General features: G+C 33.2%; 1 protein-coding gene across 1 annotated transcript; it reads left to right on the top strand.

Moving 5' to 3' along the window:
* The first annotated feature begins 12,327 nt into the window (after window positions 1-12,327).
* On the top strand, window positions 12,328-20,059 carry LOC127092773 (uncharacterized). Its single transcript, XM_051031663.1, has 4 exons — window positions 12,328-12,380; window positions 15,053-15,125; window positions 17,556-17,708; window positions 18,768-20,059. The coding sequence occupies exons 3-4, from the start codon at window positions 17,589-17,591 to the stop codon at window positions 19,449-19,451; spliced, it is 804 nt and encodes a 267-aa protein (XP_050887620.1). The 5' UTR covers window positions 12,328-12,380; window positions 15,053-15,125; window positions 17,556-17,588; the 3' UTR covers window positions 19,452-20,059.
* The last annotated feature ends 4,537 nt before the right edge of the window (window positions 20,060-24,596 follow it).

Here is a 24,596-nt window from a genome sequence, read left to right as displayed (position 1 = left end):
TTGACTCGAGATCTGGTCGAGTTGAAGCTACCAATCAAGCCTAGAAAGAAGCCCATCAATCAGAACCCAAGGCGATTTGCACCAATAATACTCTCGGAGATCAAAGAAGAGGTCGAGAGGATCCTTCGTTGTAACTTCATTTGTACAACCAGGTATGTCGAATGGTTAGCTAATATTGTGCATGTTATTAAAAAGAATGGTACTTTGAGGGTTTGCATAGACTTTAGAGATTTAAATACTGCAACCCCAAAGGATGAATATTCAATGCCAGTGGCACAAATGCTAGTCGATTCCACCGCAGGCTATGAATATCTTAGCATGCTCGATGGATATTATGGATATAATCAAATATTTATTGCAGAAGAGGATATCCCAAAAACAACATTTCAATGTCCTGGAGCCTTAGACACCTACGAGTAGGTGGTGATGCCTTTTGGTTTGAAAAATGTTGGGGCACCCTACCAAAGAGCAATGAATTCGATCTTCCATGATTTTATAGAGACTTTTATGCAAGTTTACATAGATGATATTGTTATTAAGTCTGTATCAGGGAAGAGCCATATAGACCATCTTCGACGATCCTCCTGAAAATGAATCCTCTCAAATGCGCTTTTTGTGTGAAGGCTGGGGACTTCTTAGGCTTTGTGGTCCACAAAAAGGGAATTGAAATAAACCAGAATAAGACCAAGGCCATAATGGAGGCGAAAGTGCCATCAACAAAGAAAGAATTGAAGTCACTACTAGGGAAGATCAATTTCCTGAGGAGATTCATCTCAAACCTTAGTGGGAAGATGCAAGATTTTTCGCCATTACTTCGACTACACAAGGAAGGGTTCAAATGGGGGCAGACTCAACAAGAAGCATTCGATAAAATTAAAGAGTACTTGAGTCATCCACCAATCCTGACACCACCTTGTAGAAATAAGAGTATGAGATGGTACATATCTGCATCTGACAAGACTTTAGGGAGCATGTTGGCTAAAAAGGATGATAATGGCGTCGAAAGAGCCATCTACTACCTCAGTAGGGTCTTAAATGATGCAGAAACTAGGTATAGCATAGTTGAAAAATTATGTTTATGCTTGTATTTCTCTTGTACAAAGTTGAAGCATTATATAAAACCTGTTGATGTTTATGTTTCATCTCATTTCGACATTATTAAACATATGTTGTCCAAACCAATTTTGCACAGTCGAATTGGGAAGTGGGCATTAGCATTAACTGAATATTCTTTAACGTATATGCCATTAAAGGTTGTTAAAGGACAAGTGGTAGCAGATTTTATAGTCGACCACTCCATAGATGTGAATGCATTGGACTATCTCGAATTAGAACCTTGGAAGTTGTACTTCGATGGGTCTAGTCACAATGATGGAACATACATAAGAGTGCTAATTATTTCTCCTAATAAAATTCCAACAAGACTCAAGTACATAGTGAAGGGTCTCTACTCGAACAATGAGGCTGAATATGAAGCCCTCATAACCGGACTTGAAATATTGTTGGAATTGGGGGCAACTCGAGTCGAAATAATGGGTGACTCAAAGTTAGTCATAAAACATAACACAAAATAATACAGATGTATTAAGAAGAATTTAATTATGTAATTCATAATAGCAGTCGATTGCTAAAAAGATTCGAGATGGCTAAAGTTTAACATATACCTAGATTGGAAAATCAAGTGGCTAATGATTTGGCTCAAATTACATCTGGGTATAAAATTTCAAAAGAAATTTTGCAAAAAGTTATCGAAGTCAGAGGAAAAGTTGGATCAACCAGATTAACCCCATCAAACTTAGAAAAGACAAAGCTGGGATACGCTGATGAAGGAAACTTCAAAATATTGGCAATAGATAATCTGACAGACAGAGATCGAAGGAAACCAATAATGGAATATCTACAGAATCCAACGACGTCTTTGGATCGAAAAACCAGGTATCGAGTGTTAAGTTATTTTCTTTTGGGATTCGAGTTGTTTAAGAAGTCTCCTGAGAGAGTTTTGCTTAAGTGCCTCAGTGAGTCAGAGGCATATTTAGCCCTTTTGACTGTCCATAGTGGGGCATGTGGGGCACACCAAGTTGGCCATAAGATGAAATTGCTCTTATTTCGCCAAGGGATGTATTGGCCTACCATGTTGAAAGATTGTATCGAATTTGCAAAAGGATGCCAAGAATGTCAGGTACATGCAGGCATACAACATGTTCCTGTGAGCTAATTTCACTATATAATCAAGCCTTGGCCGTTCAGAGGTTGGGCTTTGGATTTAATTGGGGAAATTCGACCACCATCATCTAATAATCAGAGGTATATCCTGGTGGGCGTTGATTATTTTATGAAATGGATCGAGGTTATACCTTTACCAAACGTAAATCAGGAAGATGTGATCGATTTTATCCAAAAGCATATTATTTACAAATTTGGAATCCCAGAGACTGTCATGACAGATCAAGGGTTAGTATTCACTGGTCGAAAGATGCAAGAATTTGCTAAAGAAATGGGTTTCAAATTGTTAACTTCGACGTCATATTATGCTCAGGCTAATGGACAGGTCGAAGCTGCTAATAAAGTGATTATTGGTTTGATTAAGAAGCATGTGAGGAAGAAGCCTAGAAATTGGCACAAAAATTTATATCAGATTTTGTGGGCATGTCGGACCTCCCCCAAAGAAGCCACTAATTCGACCCCTTTCCGACTGACCTTTGGTCATGATGTTGTTCTACCAGTAGAGATTCATCTACAACCCACAAGAATTCAAAGGCATCATGAAATTCCTTCAGAGTCATATTGGAACATGATGCTGGATGAATTAGTTGATCTAGATGAAGAAAGACTAAATGCCTTGGAGTTATTAAAACGACAGAAGAAGAGAGTAGAGAACTCTTATAACAAGAAGGTAAAAATCAAAAGTTTTTCGCCTGAAGACTTGGTCTAGAAGGTGATCCTTCCAATGGATCGAAAGGATAGGACCTTAGGGATTTGTCTCCAAAGTGGGAAGGCCCTTTTCGGATTTTGCAAGTATTTTCTAATGGTGCATTTGACATTGAGGAACTTAATGAAGACAAGAGGATCTTGAGATTAAATAGGAAATAGTTAAAAAAATATAGGCCAATACTCCAAGAGATAAAAATAAGAAATGAGTAATTATGTATAAGTCAGTCAGAGCCAATATGGTGAAAGTGTCAAAATGGTTTGCATTTGATTTGAAGGCCCAAAAGGCTAATATTCATTACAATAAAAACTTATATTTCATTACATCAAAATAGGCAAAATGGAAAGAAGACTAAAACTAGAAAGGAAGATTGACCTTGATCTGAAGGTACTTTGCTTTAAGAAGTTCCAGACGTTTCTCATATAAAGACCTTTTCGATTAGAGAAGTTTGATTTCAGATTCCAGTTTTCGAGCTTTTTCGACGAACTCCATGTCAAATTCTAGTTCTTTAGTCATCAAAGCATCATCGAACTCCAAGAGTTCACTTTTGCTTCTTTCAGCTTCAGAGATTTTGGCCTGTAGTTCTTCTATTTATTTTCTCCACGAAGCAATATCACGATTATGGCCTTCGATCTTCTCTTTATTCTTTTGTTTTGTCTTCTCCAATTCCATTGCTTTGTTGGTTGACTCAGTAGTGGCATCCTAGGCAGCTGCTTCAGAACCAGTCTTCTTTTCGATCTCTCCTGTTAGTTGAGGTAGTAGCTTATGATCTTCGACAACTTGGTCGATCATAGTGCCTACCTCCAAGATAACATTGGCCACTTTAGGAGAGGCTTCTAGCATATTGACTTGATTAAGAAGAGCCCTCAAGGTCAAAGGGGAAGAAGGATCAGCCAACGACAGCAAGAACAAGTCACCCTTGGAGATCTTGTCCTTAATCTTAGAAAGCACTTCATCCGTAGGCGTACTCGAAGGTTGATCGTCAGACGCCGAAGCAGTGCTAAGGCTTTTCTCAGAAGAACTTTCCCTACAACTTAACATAGCCTTCAAATATTCAAGGGGTTGGCTTCGTTTCAGAATAGCCAGTTATTCTACAGAGAGACCCATAATACTACATATCGAAACTTTACCTGTCGGAATAGCTGCAATAGTGGGAATGGCAAGAATTTGGCTCTGATCCTGTCCTTCACCTATGTCATCCTCCCTTTCTTCAGAGCCTCCATCATCGTCTCCAACAGGGATTGGGGTCTGGTTACCTTTATTCTCCTTCTCCATCACCGTATCTTCGCCATTGCCACCCTCTTCCTAGGGATCGGTCGTTCCTTCGACGTTGCATGCATCGTCTCCAGGATTATCTCCAGCTTGAACTCCTTCATCCACCACCATCGTATCTTGGTTCACTCCAGCGTCATCTTCTTCGTTCAAATCAGTTTCATGATCGGAGCCGCTGGCGTGGGAGTGTTGAGTAGTGGTCTTTAGTGGCGAAGTATAAAGCCCACCAGAAAGGGGTTGATTGATCTCACTCATGGAGATTTTTTCAGATGACGGTCGATAGGTGGATTCGCCAGCGCTATTTAAGACATCTGCTATGGAAGCTGGCACGAAGGAAGTTGTGGCTTTGGTTCGAATGGCGGTACTCGCGCCATCCTGAAATCAAAACAATCGAAAGAATGAGTGGTGAAAGAAAGTAAATAAGCTAAGTAAGATAGAGTGAAGTTTGTTTGACCTTGTCTCCTTCGATCGTAGGGCTGGAGTTATCACTTTCACTTTAGGCCGCCACTATCTTCACCATGTCCTCAGGAGTAGGCTCTTGGATGGTAAGTGCAGAAGGCCTTTTCTTGGAAAGTTTTGTTGGGGGATGGCTCAAAGCGTCAGTGATCTTAGTTGGTTGTTTTCTCTTCCTATAGGTTAGGTCGAGCATAGGCGACGGATCCTCTTCTTCAAAATCTATTATGACATTTTTTTGTGTGGGTTTGTTTTGGATTTTTATGGGGGTTAGAGGAGGTTTTCGAGCATCCTGAATTAAGCATTGGAATGCCAACATTATTAAACATAACCAAGAGTAAAAAAGGGCAAGACACAAATATACCTTTGTAGGCTTGCTACCTCCCTTAGTCTTCGATTCAACTGATATTCTGATTGTTGTTTTCTTGGGTGGAACCCTGGTGGCTAAAAGAAAATAACATAAAGCAATTAGTGTAAGCTAAGGGAAGATAGTCTGAAAGAGGGGTATGCTTCGAGGAAAAACTCATGTGTCACACCTTCATATATGTTCGATTCGATGCGAACATCTTTTATCCCTATATGGAGATACCCTTTGAAACTGTCTAGAGTATGTTTAGTCACAACCACCTGCTGGGATTTTTTCTAGGACTGCTGCTGAAGTATCTTAATGGAGTTCCCACAGATAAACCAGTCTAGAAATGGAGGGGCAAGGGCCACTCCAAAGTCAGCATTAGGCAGTGGAGGAAATTTTGGGGGAAATAATTCGAAATCCATTTTGTAGCGTTTCTCATGAGGAACGTAAGAAGGAATTTTTAGACTTTCCGTTTTCTTTGAAAAAAATTCTTTGAGCGTGATTGCTGCTTCGCGAATGGTTCGACTAAGACCATCAAGCCTATAGGCAGTTTCAAAGTAATTTTGAAGAGCTTGGATTTCTTTGATAAGCGTGTAAGTACCTTTTTTGGTCTTTTCCTATACAAGAAAAAAAGCTTTGTCAAAATGTTGGATAAAGGAAGAGACATCACAAAACTCTTCAATATAGTATTTGTTCCACCATCTCCCAAATTCTCGATGTAGAGGAAGTTAGGCTTGAAGTTGAGAGGAATGAGTTGGGTCCTGCCAGTATATATGGCTATCTGCTTGAGGGCGGTCGTTTCATTATGGACTGCATTGTAGAGAAGGAGGCTACCCTTTTTATCATACATGCACTTTAGGAGAGCCTGAATTAACCCAAACTGTCGAGCAATAAGGTTGGGTTGATATACGATCAAAGTAACCTGAACCTTCGAGGGGTTAAATCGAAGGGTTAAAATCCTAGGGGTCAAAAAGGCTTCCCAAATCAGTAAAGATTATGTGTCTCGTTTTTTTGAAGGGAGATGGGAAAGTCCTTGTAAACCATTCTGGAACACACTTTCTGGAAGCAAATGGGGCCATGCTCGAAGTAAAAACATGGCGCTTGGCGAACATCATTATGTAGCCCATGAAAGTTGGTTGAAGGGCTTGTCCTTCGTCATTGGGAGTCAGCTAGGCCAGTCGAATACCTTCGATCCTTCTGTTTTTAACTTCCTCAACTTCTTCATCAATGAGGCCTTTATTCAGTAAACTTGCCTCGAACGTGGCATTAAGCTAGAGTTGTAATAGCCAAAAGGGACCAGAGAGGAGGAGATTCCCCTTTTCACCCAAATTCTTCAATTGAGCGACTCCATCACTCAATGACTCATATAGGCTTGCCAATATCATCTCACTTAGGCAAACATCATGTCCAACATGTAGTTGATTCGCCAGGGTGAGGTATTTTTTGGCAACTTGTAGAGACTTCGAGCAGAATACAGAATGAGACAACCACAGGGCTAAGAAATCTATGTGCTTCACGTCAGAGATGGTGTCGGTGTCTTTGTCATGATAATGTGCGATGTGAGTCGAATATGTTACTCGAGAGGTCGAAAAGTCTATGGTATCTTCAGAGTCAATCTCAGGGTCGTACGTGTGTCCAGTGGGTTTTAGCCCTGTGATAGCGGCTAAGTCAAAAAGTGTTGGTGTAGCCATGCCGCATGGGAGGTGGAAAGTATAATGTGTACTATCCCAAAAGTACAATGAAGAAACCAACATGGAGGCACTATACTCAAATCCTATCTTCGACAACATGATCAGCTCGTAAATTCTCATGTCTTTCCATTTTTGGGATTCGGTTTTCTCTATTTTCTTTAACCATTCCAAGTAATATGTTGGGTCTTTGAATGAAGGGGTAGCGCGAAAAACTCTAAACCCATTGTTCATGAACCTTAAATCTATGGTTCCACTAGTGTTTGGGTTTTCAGCAGCGGTTAGCTCAACCCTATATTTTTTTGCTTGCCCTATGGGCTTGCATTTATGGTAAGAGGGGAAATATTCGTTGAGTTTGCTAAAATCAGTGTCTACATCAGTTAAAGGCCCAGATAATGCATGGGTTTTACCAGAAATAGAAACAGGGATAAGTACCTGGGAAGCGTAGATCTTGTGTTGTTCCTCCGTTTTGGGTTCTGGGATATATTGCTGATTACCCACCGTTATTGGATTAGGAAATATAGTGAAAGGAGGAAGCTCCGAAATCTTCTTGGGAGCTTTTGATTTCACAATTGTGGTTTTGATATCTATGCTCACTTCTTTAGGGGTTTTGCTTGAGGTTGCCATTTCTGTTGAAAGTTGAAAGAGGGATAGATAATATGGGTTTTGGTTGAAGATTGTTTGAAGATGAATAGCTAGAGCGTTTGAAAGTTCAGTAAGCGTAAAAATGTGAAATTGGTAAGTTTGTGGCTTTTATAAGCAGAAGTGGGAGAAAAAATGCTTCAAATCAACATTGATGGTTGACAAGTTAGTGGGACACGTGTCTCCCTTGGATAGTGTGATGGAAAGGTGGTAATTAATGTCTGAACCCACAATTTCCTAGAGTCTAGGAAACACGATGATTGAAAAGATTCGGTTATGGGCTGAAGAGACGTGGTTAGGAAAAAGGTAATGATGACTCTGACGTCACCAGACAACTGGAAGAAACTGAAAAGTTTTGCAACTTTGGAACGTTCGGCAATATGTCAAAGTTGTTCAAGGTGTCGAAGCATGTTCTCAAAAAATGTCTTTTTCTCCCATATGTCGAAAATAACATTTGGGGGGGGGGGTCAATTTGTTAGCTCATAATTTCGACGCCCATTTTAGAATTACCAAAATGGAAATCCCATGTGAAGATGTTTTCGACCGAATCTGATATTAGGGAGATCGAGTTGAAAGTCCTAGGTGAGAAGGGTCAGCGTGCAGTCAGGACTTAGAAATAGTTCTTCAAATATTTTGAAGACGGTTTCGATTGGAGATTCAAAATTCAAATAAAGAAGGGAACTTTGTTCTTATCTGAAACAACTGAAAGTACACGTTGAGCATAATGGACAACTACATCCATGCAAAGTGCCATGTGTCTCGACGTGATTGAAGGACCGTTAGAAACAATTATTTCGATTAAGTATAAATATAGGGTCTTAATGTTAGGATCAGTGTGTGTCAAAGTGTGTACAAAGTCTGTATAATTTACCAAGTACCAGTGTGAAGAGGAACCGTAAATTAAGAAATATACGTTTATTTACACCATTGTCAGTTATTTTGAAGCAATACAGTTTATCTTTACTTTTCCAAAAATACTTCTTCATTTCAATCATTCTTAATACTTCTTTATTTCAAACATTCTTCTTTGCTTTTAGTTATCATCATTTCTTTTACAATATTTCTCTTTAATTCATATTAGTCTTTTACTGTCTGAGTTTTTAATCATCATTACCACAGACACTGTCGAAGTGTTCATATTTACTAGAATTTACTTTAAAACAATTAGCACATGTCCTAGGATCAATCTGATCGATCCTGTAAGTAACCAAATTTAGTAATTTGGAAGATCAGCGGTTGTTTACCAATTTTCACGGTAAACAGGGTGTTGACTCAAGAAAAAAAGAATTTGATTTGGGATTTTTATAGGGCTTTCTAATGAGATTTTTTTGTGTGTAAGAGTTTCTTGTGGAAATTTTAGTATAGTTCTGTGTAATTTTTGTGTGTTTTTATTTGTATCGTTGTTGTATTGTTGATGAAAGGAGGGATGGTGTTATAGTGGCTTGTGTAAATTTTTTGGAAGGTGGAGGAGGTGTTTATGGTGTTGAAGTGAATGATGAAGATGAATTAACGGTGGAGTGATGTGAATATTGGAAGTTTGTGTTAATTCTTGAAGAAGAACACGCGAGGGATGGGAGATTTGTGTAGTTTTTTTCTTTGTATGAATGTAATTGTCTTTTTTGTGTCAATTTGGACTCTTATAGTAAACACTTAGGGTTAAAACTAAAAAAAGGGCCAAATCAAATTTTAATTTAATAAAATCAAAAACCTAAATTAAATATTATTTGATTTTTATTTTTGATCATATTTAACAAATCACATTAAAAGTTTCCTAAAATTCTTTACTTGCTCATCAAGATTAAATAAAATAAAATAAATCTAAAACAATTTTTGTATTTTTCTTATAAAAAATAAAATATGCAAAGAATAAAATTTAATGCAACCTTTTTTTTGTATTTTTAATAGATGGAACAAAATATTTAAAATGGAATAAAAAATAAAGAATAAAAACTAACACACATATACTTTTTTTAGAATTGAAATATAAATAATAACTAAATTATGACATATATATATATATATATATATATATATATATTCATGTCAAAAGAAATTAAATTAAATTAATCAAATGCCTAATGAAATGAAATAAAATTGATAACTATATTTTAAAATTTTTTTTCTTCTAAATGCAAGAAAAAAATCTAAAACAATCCTGGACAAAATTAGGGTACGATATTTGCCTCTATTTAAATATCTTTAACCTGAGAAGATAAATGACGCTAGTCTTCACATTCTCATGGTGAAAGGTAATTAAATAAGAAAGGACCTAAAATTTTGTCCACCGAGGTATGAATTAGAAGACATCTAGATCAGGATAGGGCGTAAGATAGTCGTCAACTCGAGAGTTGATGCTTAGATTCGACAGGATAAGATCGTCGTCAACTCGAGAGTTGATACTTAGATCAAACATGACAAGATCGTCGTCAACTCGAGAGTTCTTAGATCAAATGGGACAAGATTGTCACTAACTCAGAAGGTTATGCTTAGATCAAATGGGAAAAGATCGCCGTCAACTTAAGAGTTTATGCTTAGATCAAACTTGAAAAGATCGTCATCAACTCGATAGTTGATGCTTAGATTAAACGGGAAAAGATCTTCGTTAACTCGAGAATTAATGCTTAGATCATACGGGAAAAAACCGTCATCAACTTGAGAGTTGATGCTTAGAAAAAACAGGAAAAGATCATCGTCAACTCGAAGGATGATGCTTAGGTCAAATGGGAAAGATCGTCGTCAATCCGATCAAACTGAAAAAGACCGTCGTCAACCCGAAGGCCGACGCTTAGATCAAACGCGAAAAGATTGTCGTCAATCCGAAGATTGATGCTTATATCGAACGGAAAAAAGATCGTCGTCAACTCGGGAGTTGATGCTTAGATCAAAGAGGAAAAGATCCTCATCAACTCAAGAGTTTATGCTTAGATCAAGACAAAATGATCATTGTCAACTCGAAGGTCGACGTTTAAATCAAGATAAGGAGACTCGCAGGGGATATGAAAGGTTAATATCCACTCGCATGTTAGTATGGATCATTAAGATGATTATTCACTGGGAAAGATTCCAGAAATAACTCATTGGGGAGAAAGCTTGCTAAGGAAAGCTTTCAAATGAGACTTTATGAGGAAGTTACTTACCGGAGGAAACCAATAATTATTCCTACTGAGTTAGGAAATTGTAATTGGTTTAACCGGGGAATTAATCTGGACTTCGATGAACGATAACATAACCCTGGCTTATGCTATACATGTATGCTTTATGCCAATGCATGATATGTTTTGAATTGATGCTATGCATGATGATTTAAATTTGCTTTTATGCATGAAGTATGATGATTATTCATGTGACATGTGTTAGAAATGCATGAAGTCTGATGACTGATTGATGCATTTGATTTTGTTCTAAGGGAGATTGGGCTTCAAGGTAAGTGCCAAGTGGGATAGGTCTTTTGTAAGGTGTCAAGCAAGGTTGGGATTTCGAGAGGTGTCAAACATGGTTGAACTTTGGGCTTTTTAGATGTGTCGAGCGAGGTCGGGCTCTTGGCTTTTGAGGCGCCGTGTGAGATCAGGCTCTTTTATTGTAAATGTTGGGTTCCAAGCGATGTTGGGCTTTTGACTTTTTATGCTTGTGTTACAAGGCTTTTTGATGATGAAATATTCATGCTATGGGAATATGCCCAATGAATGAGGTGATATGCATGGTTTGATGCTAGAGTGATGCAAAATGATGACGATGATTTATGCAATGACTTGAATGTTTCAACAAGTGCCCATGTGGCGGACGATGGGTGGTTAAAATTGAAAATAAGAGCTCTTTTGTGGAAAAGCTCTTTGTCGAGGGAAAATTTTATATGATGGAAGATTAATCTAGCATGATCTACCGACACTCATTTCGAACTCGATCGTTGTTGATGTAGTGTAGGATTTGCCTAAACATCTTAAAATGTGGAAAGGACATGCCTTTGGAGTTTATCGTACCCCAATCGGTTAGGTCTTTGAAGAGATTCTCCTCAATGAGTTTTGAGGCAATTTAAAGACTATAATTTGGAATAAGTTAAAAAATCTTACGTAAGTTGATTATATATATATATATATATATATATATATATATATATATATATATATATATATATATATATATTAAGTTTTTTATTTCCGAACTAAAATATATATATAATTTTATTTTATTTTTATATTTTTACATTATATATATACATATGAACAATATCAGTTGTTTTCTTTCTAAAAAAAAGTGGCACACTCAATATTGAAACTAAAAAATTTGTGCTATTTACTAATGTCATCCTTAAGAGGTGTCTATAGACATGAAATGAAAATGTTGGAACATAAAAATTTAATTTTTTTTCTTCTTTTTTTCATAATAATAGTATGATAGGTATAGTTTTATATTCACATTCAATGTTATGAATTATTAGATTCTTCTACCTATTGTTGTCAAAACTTTACATTTTTCCTGTGAGTTTTGAAGAAAATGAGAGAAGTTAACTTTGAAAAAAATGATTTGTTTTTATTAATAACACAAAGTTCTTTAATTTAGAATTCAAAATTTATACTGAATGAGAATTTTAGAGAACTTAAGATAATTTGTTAATATACATTTTAAAAATTAAAAATATGTTAATAGTAAATATTATTCTATTATCCTATAGAAAACTATTTTTTCAAAAAATATTAAATTCTTTTCTATATTTTAATTTTTGTAAGTTGTTGTTTTGAATTTTAAAATTCGGATATATTTTTTACTTTCTATTTGACGTATTTTAAAGAGAGTTTTATGTACATTTGTGTAAATCCAAATTTTAAGAGTATTTTTAAATTTTGATGGGAGTAATTTATGAAGTGTATTAAACAATTTTCTTTATTAATATTTTGTTGGACTTTTTGTGTTGTTGGGCTTATTCTTTCGGCCCATTAGCTTTAATATAAAGGCACCAATTATACCCTAATTCATGTCTTCTTTGTTGAAGGAGCAAACGGCACATCCTTGGTTATCGGTTTCAAAGGTTATGCTCTCTTGATTTGCGGTGAGTCATTTTTCTTTTTTATTGTTTCAGCTTGCATCTCCTAATGCTTTCTTTATGGAAAGACTTTTATATTAGTTTTTCAATAGTCTGTATTTGGGTTGTCTTTTTATATATTGAAGAATCTAAACCTTAGGCAAAGAAGCAAGCTTAACTGTAATCTATATATACATATGATCTTGATCTCAATGATTTCTTGTTTAAATTTAATTTTTAATTTCAATTATTATAATTAATAATTTTTTGATTTGAGTTGAATGTTCAATTCAATCAATAATTTTTAGTTTGAGTTTAGTGTTTAATTGGTGCTTCTGAGATTAAATCCAAATTAAATCAACCTACTAATTAATAGATTTAGGTTTGTGGATTATCCACTAAATATAATTTTCAAATTTTAAATAAAATAATAATTTAATTAATATTTTTTTACAAAAACATTAAAAAAAGAATTTAATTGATATACACTGACAGTATAAAGAATTTTTATACTATCAGTTAATCACAATTATTGATTTATTTAAAATATTTGATTTTTATTTTAACCATTTAAAAAGTAATACAAACGGATGATTGTGATGGTTTAATATCTAAAAACTCTCTTACGATTTAGATCAAGTCCAACCAATATATAAATGATGTCAAAAAATTTATAAATGGTTTAAAATATAATTTTAAAAGTAAAATATATTTATTTTTGAATAAAAAAATTTATCCTCTCGATTTCGTAATACGTTAAATGGTGTAAAGTATAATTAGTAAAACTGTAATTATATTTCAAAAAAACATATGCATGGTAAGAATTATGTTACATAATAATATCGTGATATGTCAATGAATTGGGTTCACGGATTTGCGGGTTCCTAGATTTAAAACTTCAAACCGTTACCCGGATCAAATATCAATTAGTTTGAATGGGTTGTTTCGGTTGGACTCGTACATTATTGAATTGGGTAAAAATAAGAATTCTACGAGCGGATTTACGGGTGCGGATTTACGGGTTGACCCTTATCCATGAGCACCCTATCTATAATTAATTGTCACATTCTTTTTTCTATTCATAATTATCTCAAATTGAAATGCTTAACTTGTTTTGAATCTTTTTTTACTCTAAATTCATATAATAATATATAATTTTTTGTCTAAATAAAAATTTGTAAGACTTCTCTCATTAAATTATTAAGTTGGTGGTTATGAAGAGATATTAGATGTAGATATGCAAATTCGAACCCACAACAGAGAGAAAAATTGAATGAGGAAAATAGAAGGATATAAATAGGGAGAGTTTTGGGATTATTTTTATTCAAAAATTAAAATTCTCTTGATTTGTAAAAAGTTATATTAGATGATGAGTTCAAATATTTTTTTTAAAATTTAATTTTTGTTGTTATACCATATAAAAAACTTAAAATATTAATAATAAGCACTATATAAAATATGTTAATGATAACCAATGTTTAAAATTAAACAAAGATTAGAAAATTAAGGATATGTTTGAATTGACTAAATGAAATAGAATGAGATGTAATAGAATGATCTACACATATGTTCTAGTGTTTGGATTTAGGGATGACAATTGGACGGATTCCGAGTGGACACCTATAAAAGTCACTCACAATGGATATGGGAAAAACCCACAAAATGGATATAGGCACATACAATTACTCACGAAAATAAGTGAATATGAGTACAAGTACGAGTCATTTAGTACCCACTTCGCTTCATACCCACATAATATATATTTATATATTTTTACTTTTATTATTATGCATAGATGTTAATTTATGAAATTTATTAAATGTATAACTATTAAATTTGTATGCATTTTAATATAATATTTGTTTATTTTTTAACTCAACAATATTATCTGTTTATTTTTTAACTCAACAATACTATCTTTGAATATTGTCAAAAATTTAAAATGACATGATCAGTTATAAATGATATATTATTTTTATTAGAAATGCGGATAAACGAATATAAATATAGGTACTTAGTTACACATATGATACAAGTACGATTACGAAAATTGATGCCCACACGGGTGTGAGTTCGGATACATGAACTCTTTTAAATCGTGGTACAGAAACGGGTATTATAGTACCCTGCCCAAACCCTATCTACTATCATCTCTATTTAGATTAATTAAAAAAAATGATGGAATAGAGTGAAACCGGATAGAATGCATTTCATGACTTTCCATTATTTGTTTTACTATCTGATTTTTGTGGTGATAAAATTGTTCTATTCTATTATAAAATACTCAAACAATAAAATGTCATTTTTATTTCATTCTGTTTTATTATATCTCATTCTGCTTAGTTTCATTATGTCTCATTCCTTTATATTTTGTTTTGTTTGATGGATCTCAACAAAGTATAATTGAATGAAATTTAATGGAATGAAGCGGAGTGAATTAGAATATAAATTTTTCTTTATTATTTAGGTAAAATTTTAAAAATTGAATATGAAATCAAATTAGCTACCATTTCATTCCATGAAATACCATTTATCTTTCTCTCAAACTTTTCTCTACTTCTCTACTTTGGGTAAAAGACTAATGTCTTCTTCATAATTATTGAATTATATGTCTATAATTTATCTTTTTTCTTGTTTTTATCATAGTATAATTTATTTTATTTTGGATAAAAGACAAATTTTTTCTTCATCATTTTTAGGTTACAACATCATCTCTTAAAAGAAAGGCGTTTCTTTTTTTCTCGTATACTTCCTCATCCAACATACTCTAAGGTTTGAATGAAAACTAAAATCTCATTGAACTTGTTTGTGCACATACAAAATTAACTGTTCTATTTTAAAGTAAAAATGATACTATGAGAAAAATTGTTGTGGGTAGAATTTATATTAGATATTAGAAAAAAGGGTGAAAAATAAGTTTAGATTATTTGGATAAATTGAGAGAAGATTTATGGATTCAATTAGGAGAGTAGGGACCAGTTTGTTTTAGCTTAAAAAAAATGGATTTTTTCTTTGTATTTTTGAAAATGGATTTTACAAAAATGTTTTTCAAAATATTATAAGTTTTTCTAAATTTGTTTTCTATAAATTAAAAGATTAAATTGTTCATTCTATAACATAAATATACATTATTGAAGATCAAAACATAGTCAAAATCATAATTTTTTCAAAAGTTGTATTTTAAAAATGATTTTTATGAAAAGCTATTTGAAATAGCTTCAAAATTAAGTGATTTTTTGAAAATTTGATATCCAAAAAAAGTTTCGATAAAATGATAAAATACCTAAAATAACATTTTAAGAATAATTATTCAAACAAAATTTTCATTTGAAGCTTTTATGAAAAGTTTCTTTGTAAATTTTTCTACACTAAAATATATAACACTATAAAAATCATTTTAAAAAAAAGCCAAAACAAACGGGCCCTAGATCATATTGAAACAAGTCAAATAGTTAAAGATAGATGGAGGTTTAAATTTTTTTAAAGAGAAACTATTAAGTTATTTTTTAAATTAACGAATTAGATAGAAACATGATATTGGATAGAACATTACGTAGTAATTTGATCTATATATCCAATTCCACTTAATAGGATAAAACTTGGTTAATATTTGTTGTTCTTGTTCTTGTAGTTGTATGACCAACGACGTTGTATGAAATAAAATATTGGATAGTAAAGAGTACCATGAAAATAAACTAAATGTAAAAGAGACGAGTATGTTGAAATGAATGTGTTAAAATTAGATGAATTAAAATTAGGAATGATAATATTAAACCGAGTATTTAAATCATTTAAGTAGAAAAGATGGTGGAAATTATATTTATGTGGTTTGAAATGTAAATAGAAGATTTATGAATGACTTAATATCTCTTTTGGTATTGTATGTTAAATTTATTGGGGGAGTTTTTTCACTATGGAGTATTGAATATTGTGAAACTTCTTTTTAAGCAACACCTTTGTAATAGACACACCACATATTCACCCAAAACCTTAAGGTGATAGGTGAGTGGGTTCTCTCACTTATAAATCCTTAAGTGTCCACATTTCCAACCAATGTGGGATTATTAACCACACTACTCACACTTGATACATTCTCAACACTCACCCTCAAGTGTGAGTCTACCATGCTCCCCCTCAAGTGGAAACTCTTCTTACTACCAAAACTATTGTACCGCACGAAATATTTCTTATTCACCATCCTGGCGCCGTTGACACTCTTCAACAGAATGATTCTTACTCACCACCCTTGTGGCGCCGTTGACTTTTGATACAAGTAAGTCGGTCCCTTTTCTCGAACCAAAAGCTCATGATACCATTTGTTTGAGGAGTTTTTTCACTAGGGAGCATTGAACATTGTGAGACTTCTTCTTTTTGAGCAACACCTTTGTGATAGACACACCACATATTCACCCAAAACCTTAAGGTGATATGTGAGTGGGTTCTCTCACTTATAAATGCTCAAGTCTCCACATTCCTAACCAATGTGAGACTATTACCCACACTACTCACACTTGATACATTCTCAACAAAACTCGGGGTTCATTTTGGTTCTTTAATGTAAAAAAATCCATATTGGTCCTTCAATTGTTCAAAATGTATCATATTACTCTTTTTAATCTAATTAGTGATGGAAAAATTCAAAAATTAGTCGCTAAATCCATCGCTAATTAGACAAAAAGGACTAACACAATACGTTTTGAAGAGTTAACAGACTAATATGATACATTTTAAAGAGTTAAAGATTAACATGGTATATTTTGAAGAGTTAAGAAAAGTCATGAAACAAACATGGACCATTTTTAAATTACGAGACCAGAATGAATCCAGAATAAATTACGGGACTAAAATGAACCAATAAATATTAAATTATTATGAATTTAATAATAGGAAAGTACATGGGTTATCAAATCTTAGAAAAATTTATAAAAGAAAAGTTTGAAAAAGAACTATAATTAGTAGAATAGACGAGTGATTTTTGATACATTACACTATTATTTGATCTATGTAATATCTCATTTATTGAAATAAAATTTGATTGTTATAGTACAATAAATCATGAATATTCTAAATATTAAATGCAAGTTGAATGAATTTTTTCATTAAATATAAAAATGCTGATTAATAAATTTAACTTGTTTATATAAAATTTAAAAGATTAAACGCACTTACTTAAATTTTTAATTAGCATGTTTTTTTTAATAGTGCGAAGAGAGTAGCATTATTGGTAGAGATACGATGATATGGTCAAAAGAAACAACTTCCAAATCTTGTGATAAAAAGTCATCACATAATACTCTTCAAAATCAAAAGCTCGATGTTTCCATGCTGTTGAATTGTAGTTCTAAAGTTTCAGAGGTATGTATACATATTTACTTTTCAACTATTGCAATTTGTTTTTAATATAAGAGAAGTTGCAAATATCTATCACAAGAGTATAATTTTTTGTCTATTTATGTCAAGTGTCAATTTCTATCAAATTATTTTTAATATTATAGACTAATGTAATTAAAGTGAGGTTCCATGGGTTGAATCATACATGTGTTCGGTTCATTTGACATTAGAAACTGTCCTGCCATAGAATAAAAATAAAAAAGGGAAAATAGGTCAAAAGCTAGAGTAAGTTGTCTGTGTTATATTGGGTGTCTGTGTTGGAGTTCATGTTCCATAGAATTGATTTGTCAAATTTTATTCATGGAAATAATTTATTTACTACTACGACATTTGATGAAGTAGTATCAAGTAGATGAGCAAGACTTGCTCTTAAGTTTCCCAGATTTGGAAGATTTGGATAAGACGTATGATGATGTGTCAAAGAGATTTTGTGGAAAATTCTAGAAAAGAAAGAGTTAGGATTTTCTTATGTATGAGAGAGTATGGACTAGTTTGCATACACATGGTAGAGAGATGAACGATTTTCTCATAACAATAAAATTGCACCTAGATTCAATCCTAAACCTTTATCTTTTTACTTTAATTATAGATGAACTTACGAAACACATACAAGAGTTAGTACCGCGATATATATTTTTTTACCGATAATATAATCTGACTTAAAGAGTTATTAAAAGATTTAAATAAAATGTTACGAGACTTGGAGACGAGATTTATAAATATATTGGTTAATGATGTATTCGATACATATCATATCCGATAGTCATACACGTTGTATGTGTAAGTCTTCATTGCTTCGACATAACACAACAGAATTGCAGGAAAAAAAAGAGTGCTAACAACGATCTCTCTAACATATACGTTTTTAAATATATTTTATTAGTTAAAAATTTATATAACTTTTACCAAATTATAGAGACTAATCAAAACTCGATATAACTATCTAAGATAGTGTATAGGTTGTGTAAATATTTTTTTCTCTGTAATAGTGCCACAATTATTTTATTCTATGTTATATTTCAGAAGAGGAAATGTAAGCAATACATAAGTGGTGATAAATTTGCTACTAATTCTGAACGTGTCGGTAAAAAGAAGTATGGTACTGATAATGCCATAGATCAAAAAAGAAAATCATCTCCTGTCTTATGTTCAACACCATCAGATGGAAAAAATATTAGTTTACCAACAAGACACAAATATGATTCCCCTGCTCAAAATGATGGAGTAGAATTTTGTGTTATTTCTAGACAAGACTATTCTCACCTTAGTGATGTTGAAGATTTTATGAAGCGATCAAGTTATCTTATGAACGAAGATAATTTTTATATTCATGCTAGAGATTTAATGGATGATAATAGTAATTCTTATGATATCCCGGAATCAATCAAGGAAAAACTAAAAGAAGAAGACATGGATTTTGTTGACTCTCGAAAGAAATTTTTACCTTACTTACCTTCTAGAAGTAACCATCTTCCAAGGCCATTTGTTCCCGTTGGACCTAGGTTTCAAGCTGAAGTTCCTAAATGGGAGGCCACAACCAACATAAAACAATATGATAGTGATGATTGTTTGAAGTGGTTAGGCACCCAAATTTGGCCATATCCTTCTTTATCTAGAAATAATGCAAAAAGTCTTAAAAAAGGTAGGCCCGACTCAAGCTCGAATGAGAACGATGAATCAGTTGATTGTGTTAAAAAGATTCAGTGAAGCTAGAGAGTACTTATAATCGAATGATAATACCGCCTTCTCAAGTTAGAAGTTTGATAACAAGAAAGATGTTTTGAAATCATGGACAATGGAAGATGAGAAAGGATTTGAATCTCTAGTAGCATTGAATCTACTTTCAAGTGTCACAAAATTTGGAAGCTCACCATGGAGTACTTTCCATCTAAATCTATTGGATGCATGATGAATTACTATTATAATGTATACATCCCTAGATGCATGGGTATAGATGAGAAGATCTCCTTTTGGCGCAATTGATGGTGAGTTAAAATGATAACTATGAGATTGAAGGTCCATGTTCATCTAAAGGTATGACTATGATTTCAATTAGCAAAAATTTGAAAATTGAAACATTAAAGATGTTAGGAGCTTGAAATCTAGCTCATGCATCTTCAATATCAATATCATTTAGATGATACAACCCTTAAAATTGCTTTAGAATCTTAGAAGTTAAAGTCACTATAGTTATGCATGAATGATATTTTAAGAAATATAGAAATTTTAATGCATGTTTTGTACATGAATTTTCGATGTAAATTCTGCAGCGGTTCGCCCTTAGCCGCCTAATTGAATTATTTGAGTTGTCTTTATTGTAGTCTATAATACTTTCATTCAGTGAGTTTGAAGGAGGGAGTTTGATCCAACATTGTTTATAGATATAGTCTATTTCGGTTTTTTAAAAGTTTAGTGTGTTCTATTTTATAAGTCATTTTTATAAAATTGAGTTAAGTCTGACCTATAATTCGAAGATGCTAGCAATAATCTATTCTAGATTTTCTGCATTGTGAACACCTTCAAACTCATTGTAGGATTGGGTTAAATCTAATCCATAATTCTAAGACTATCATGTGAAATATGAACTTACTGTGTTTTTGAAAAACAAATTTCTAATGAGTATGTTTGTGATATTAGATAAAACGGAATCTAATGAAATAACATAAGATAACTAAGATTTAAAAAATATAAATGTTCTCTCAAACAAAAAACTCATTTATTTTGAGAATAACTAATATGTGTTAGGAAAGAGAATAGGGAGAAAAAATAGAAGCAATGCTTTAAAAACCACACCGAATTTGTTGGTAGTATCGGTTAAATCGGGAATCGAATGGGTCATTGATCTGGTCTGATTGTTGAAATCGGATAAGCAATCGAACTGGTCAAATTCGATAAAAATTGAGATTTTTTTAATCTAAATAACTCATTTTTTCAAATAAATATCCAAAATAACCCACTTTTCCCCCTATTTTCCAAACTAACTCACTTTCAAATAAAAATATCTCAAAACAAAGGAGGTGTCAATCTAATTGGCGCATCTGTACAACACATAAGAGGAGGGGTCAATCCAATTGGTGACAGTGTACAAATATATAAGAGATATTACATTCTCTCTCCTACGTGTTTGTACACTATTGCCAATTGGATTGGTGCCTCATCTTATTTGTTGTACATGCCCGTCAATTGGATTGACGTCTCCTTTGTTTTGAGGATTTGTTTTTGTTTGGAAGTGAGTTAGTTTGAGAAATAGGTGAAAAAATGAGTTATTTAGATAAAAATTTCAAAAACTGGAGAATCGACCTACTAAATGCTTGTTTTTTTCTCCGACAAAATGACGTCATTTTTTATATATTTTTTTAAAATAAAAATATAAATAGACTTTATTTAAAGTTTATTTGGAATAACTTTTTCTTATTAAAATTAAATTTATTAGACACTTTCTCTATTTTGTTATTCAATTTATGTTGCAATTAGACTTTTTTTAAAATTTATTTGAATTTGTATTTTGTTATGTGTGATAACTATGTTTAGAATTTAAATTTAAAGAATAAACTTGTAAAATTATGATATTTTGAAATTTTGTAAGTATTGTGATTTATTTTAGAGATCGAGTCATCAGGTTCGATCTCTCTCTCTCTCTCTCTCTCTCTATATATATATATATATATATATATATATATATATATATATATATATATATATATATATATATATATATATATATATATATATATATATATGTTTATTCAATTGAGTTATTCGATTTAATCTGGTTTAATCATGCGTTTCGATTAGTGGCTTGGTGATTAAATCAATAAATTAGTGATCAATAAACCAATGACTCAGTATCCTCACTAGTTTGATTACCGATTCAATTTTTAAAATACTTAATATAAGAGTTTTTTTTTGTATTTTTTTGAGAATGATAAAAATATGTTTATCATTAATGTTAAATTGTAATTCTTTGTGTCAAAGTAGTATTTTCGATAGAGTGTGTTGTCGTCGAAATCTTGTGTGTCAAAATTGTGTGGGTGTTGAAGTGTCGAGGAGTTAGCCTCAACATGGATTTGGTTTTAAACCTAATTTTGTATTGTTGGCAGAATTATGTATTTTGGGATTTTGTTTATGGGTTTTTCTTAGGGAGCAAACAAGCAATATTTATAAATAGAGAGTAACCCCTATTATTGTATACACTTGAGTTTTGCAGTTGCAAAAGAATGAAGAGTCACAGTTTGTGAGCAGAGAGTAACTCTGCAGAAAATTCATTTTTTTCCTTCCCTCGATAAACCCTAACTTTTTTCTTCTCAATTCAATCTTCTTTTCTTGTTTTTCATCACCATTGTGCAATGATACAATCTTGTAACCAATGTTGGTTGATTCACTCGAGTGAAGAGTGAAGAACAAGAGGGAATTCGATCAGAGCGATTGAATCTTGTTCATCAAGATTGATTCGGAATTACTCAAAGTCTTGGATTTAATTCCAACATATGGTATCTAGAGCACCGACTGAGCGATTCTTGGAAGCATAACATGATGAATCATTTGGTATGAGGATCTTCTCTGATTCAACCATCCTCCTTCTTGCTGATTTCGACTAATCGAATTGTTGTAACCTCATTTATCTTTGTTGTAACCTCATTTATCTTTGTTGTAGAGCACATTGGTAAAATTTGCAAATGATAATACTCTAGTAGCTGAAGGTATTTGTGAAGTTCTGATTATGAGGAAAGGTGGCAAGAGGTCAGTAATTTCCAATGTATTGTACATACCAAACATGAAAATTAATTTGCTCAGTATAGGGCAGTTGGTCGAAAAGAACTACACAGTGTCAATCGAAGACAAGATGATAAGAGTTTTCAACTTAGGTGGAAGGTTAATCTTGAAGGCACACATGTCTCAGAATAGAACCTTCAGCTAGCATGGATGAATGGATATGGCACTATAGACTTGGTTATCTCAATTTTAAAGACATCGGAGATTTGAAAAGAAGAATTATGGTTTCAGGGTTACCAGAAATCGACATTCCAAATGAAGTGTGTGAAGAATGTGTGCAGACAAAGCAACACAAGAACAACTTCAACAAGGATGTAGGAAGAAAGTCGAAGACAATTCTTGAAGTCATACACTTTGATGTGTGTGGTCCTATCCAGGTGGATTAGATTGAAGGTAACATATACTTTGTCACATTCATATATGATTTTAGTCAAAAACTATGGACTTACCTGATCAATAAGAAAAGTGAAATGATTGAGGTATTTTCCAAGTTTAAATCTATGGTTGAAAGACAAACTGGTCGAGAGGTTAAGATTTTGAGGACTGATGGTGGTGGAGAGTATGTGTCAAAAGACTTCGACAAGTTATCTGAGAAAGAAGGGACTGTGCATGAGGTGGTGCCACTCTACACTCCACAACAGAATGGAACGACGGGAAGGCATAATAGAACCATCATGAACATGATGAGAAGTATGTTGAAAGACAAGCGTCTACCGAAAGAGTTATGGGGAGAAATAGTGTCGACAACTACCTATTTTTTGAGCAAATGTCGAACGAAGAAGCTAGAAGGATTTACGCCAGAAGAATTTTGGTCTGGTGTCAGGCCTAGCTTGAGTCATCTGAAATTATTTGGATCTATAGCACATAGACATGTGCCATATCATTTGAGAAGAAAGCTTGATGACAAGTCGAGTTAGATGATCCTAATAGGATATCATTTCACTGGAGGTTACAAGTTATTCGACCCAGTGAAAAAGCAAGTAGTGATCAACAGGGACATAGATGAGCTTAAGGAATGGGATTGGACTGAAAATGTAAAGAAGGATTCAGTGAGAATCTTATGTGAAGAACCAGCAAGTGAAGTCGAAAGAGAAGTTCGACAAGAAGAAGTTAGAGGTCAAGCAAGCACAAGCAGACCTCAAAGAACAAAACACATACCTTCGAGGCTCCAAGAATGTGTGATTAAATGAAATATTAGATGTCAAATTTTAATGAATTAGTGACTCTCTTTAATAATGATGATAAAGAGAAGAAAGAAAAAGGAATTAAATAAAAGCGGGAATTGAATCAAAGAAAAGTGAGAATATGCACTAATTGCCCATTCTTCATCATTTTTGTCAATTTGGTGAGGAAATTTCTAAAAAGCTTTAATTAGATATTCTTTGATAATTACATGACTAAAATTAAATATACGGGAAAAAATGGGATGTTGCGTTGATTGTATGTGTTGTATTGAACGAGATCTTTCCTTTGGCAATAACAAACATAATTGCTAACTTCGACATCTATAGGGTATTAATTGATGGCAACAACTTCTGAGACATCGTGTACTCAGATCTTTTTGAAAAAATAAGGTTGAAAAGGTAGATGTTATGGCCTTAAGAAGGGTCCAACATATAAGCTTTCAATGATACGGTAACTCATCCTTGGGGATACATTAAGCTAATGGCCACCTTGGAAGAATGGCAAGATACCAGGGCAATTGATTCTTATTTTTTGGTAGTTCCTTGTAGAAATGTCTATAACTGCATCATAGGCAGACCCTTCGCAGCGACCTTGAACGTAATAACATCCCAGTCTATCTCAAGCTAATGTACCAAAATGTCCATGACGAGCCGGTAACGATGACGCTTTGAAGCACAACCAAAAAGAAGGCAAATCTATGGAAATCATTGTAGTCTACCTGGTTAGGCAATTGCGAGACATGGTTATCCGACCTTCTACATGTAAGGCAGATCACCTTGGTTAGACATGTACAAGTGGCTAGTCTAAGATAAAGTCAATGCTAGCCATCATGTTCCTGGTGGCCAATAAGCAGTGGCTATGCGGTCTAGCTATCTTAATTCACTTCTTCTATAA

Source organism: Lathyrus oleraceus, chromosome 6, assembly GCF_024323335.1.
Source record: "Lathyrus oleraceus cultivar Zhongwan6 chromosome 6, CAAS_Psat_ZW6_1.0, whole genome shotgun sequence".
NCBI classification, from domain to species: domain Eukaryota; kingdom Viridiplantae; phylum Streptophyta; class Magnoliopsida; order Fabales; family Fabaceae; genus Lathyrus; species Lathyrus oleraceus.
This window is presented reverse-complemented; position numbering and strand designations above follow the sequence as displayed.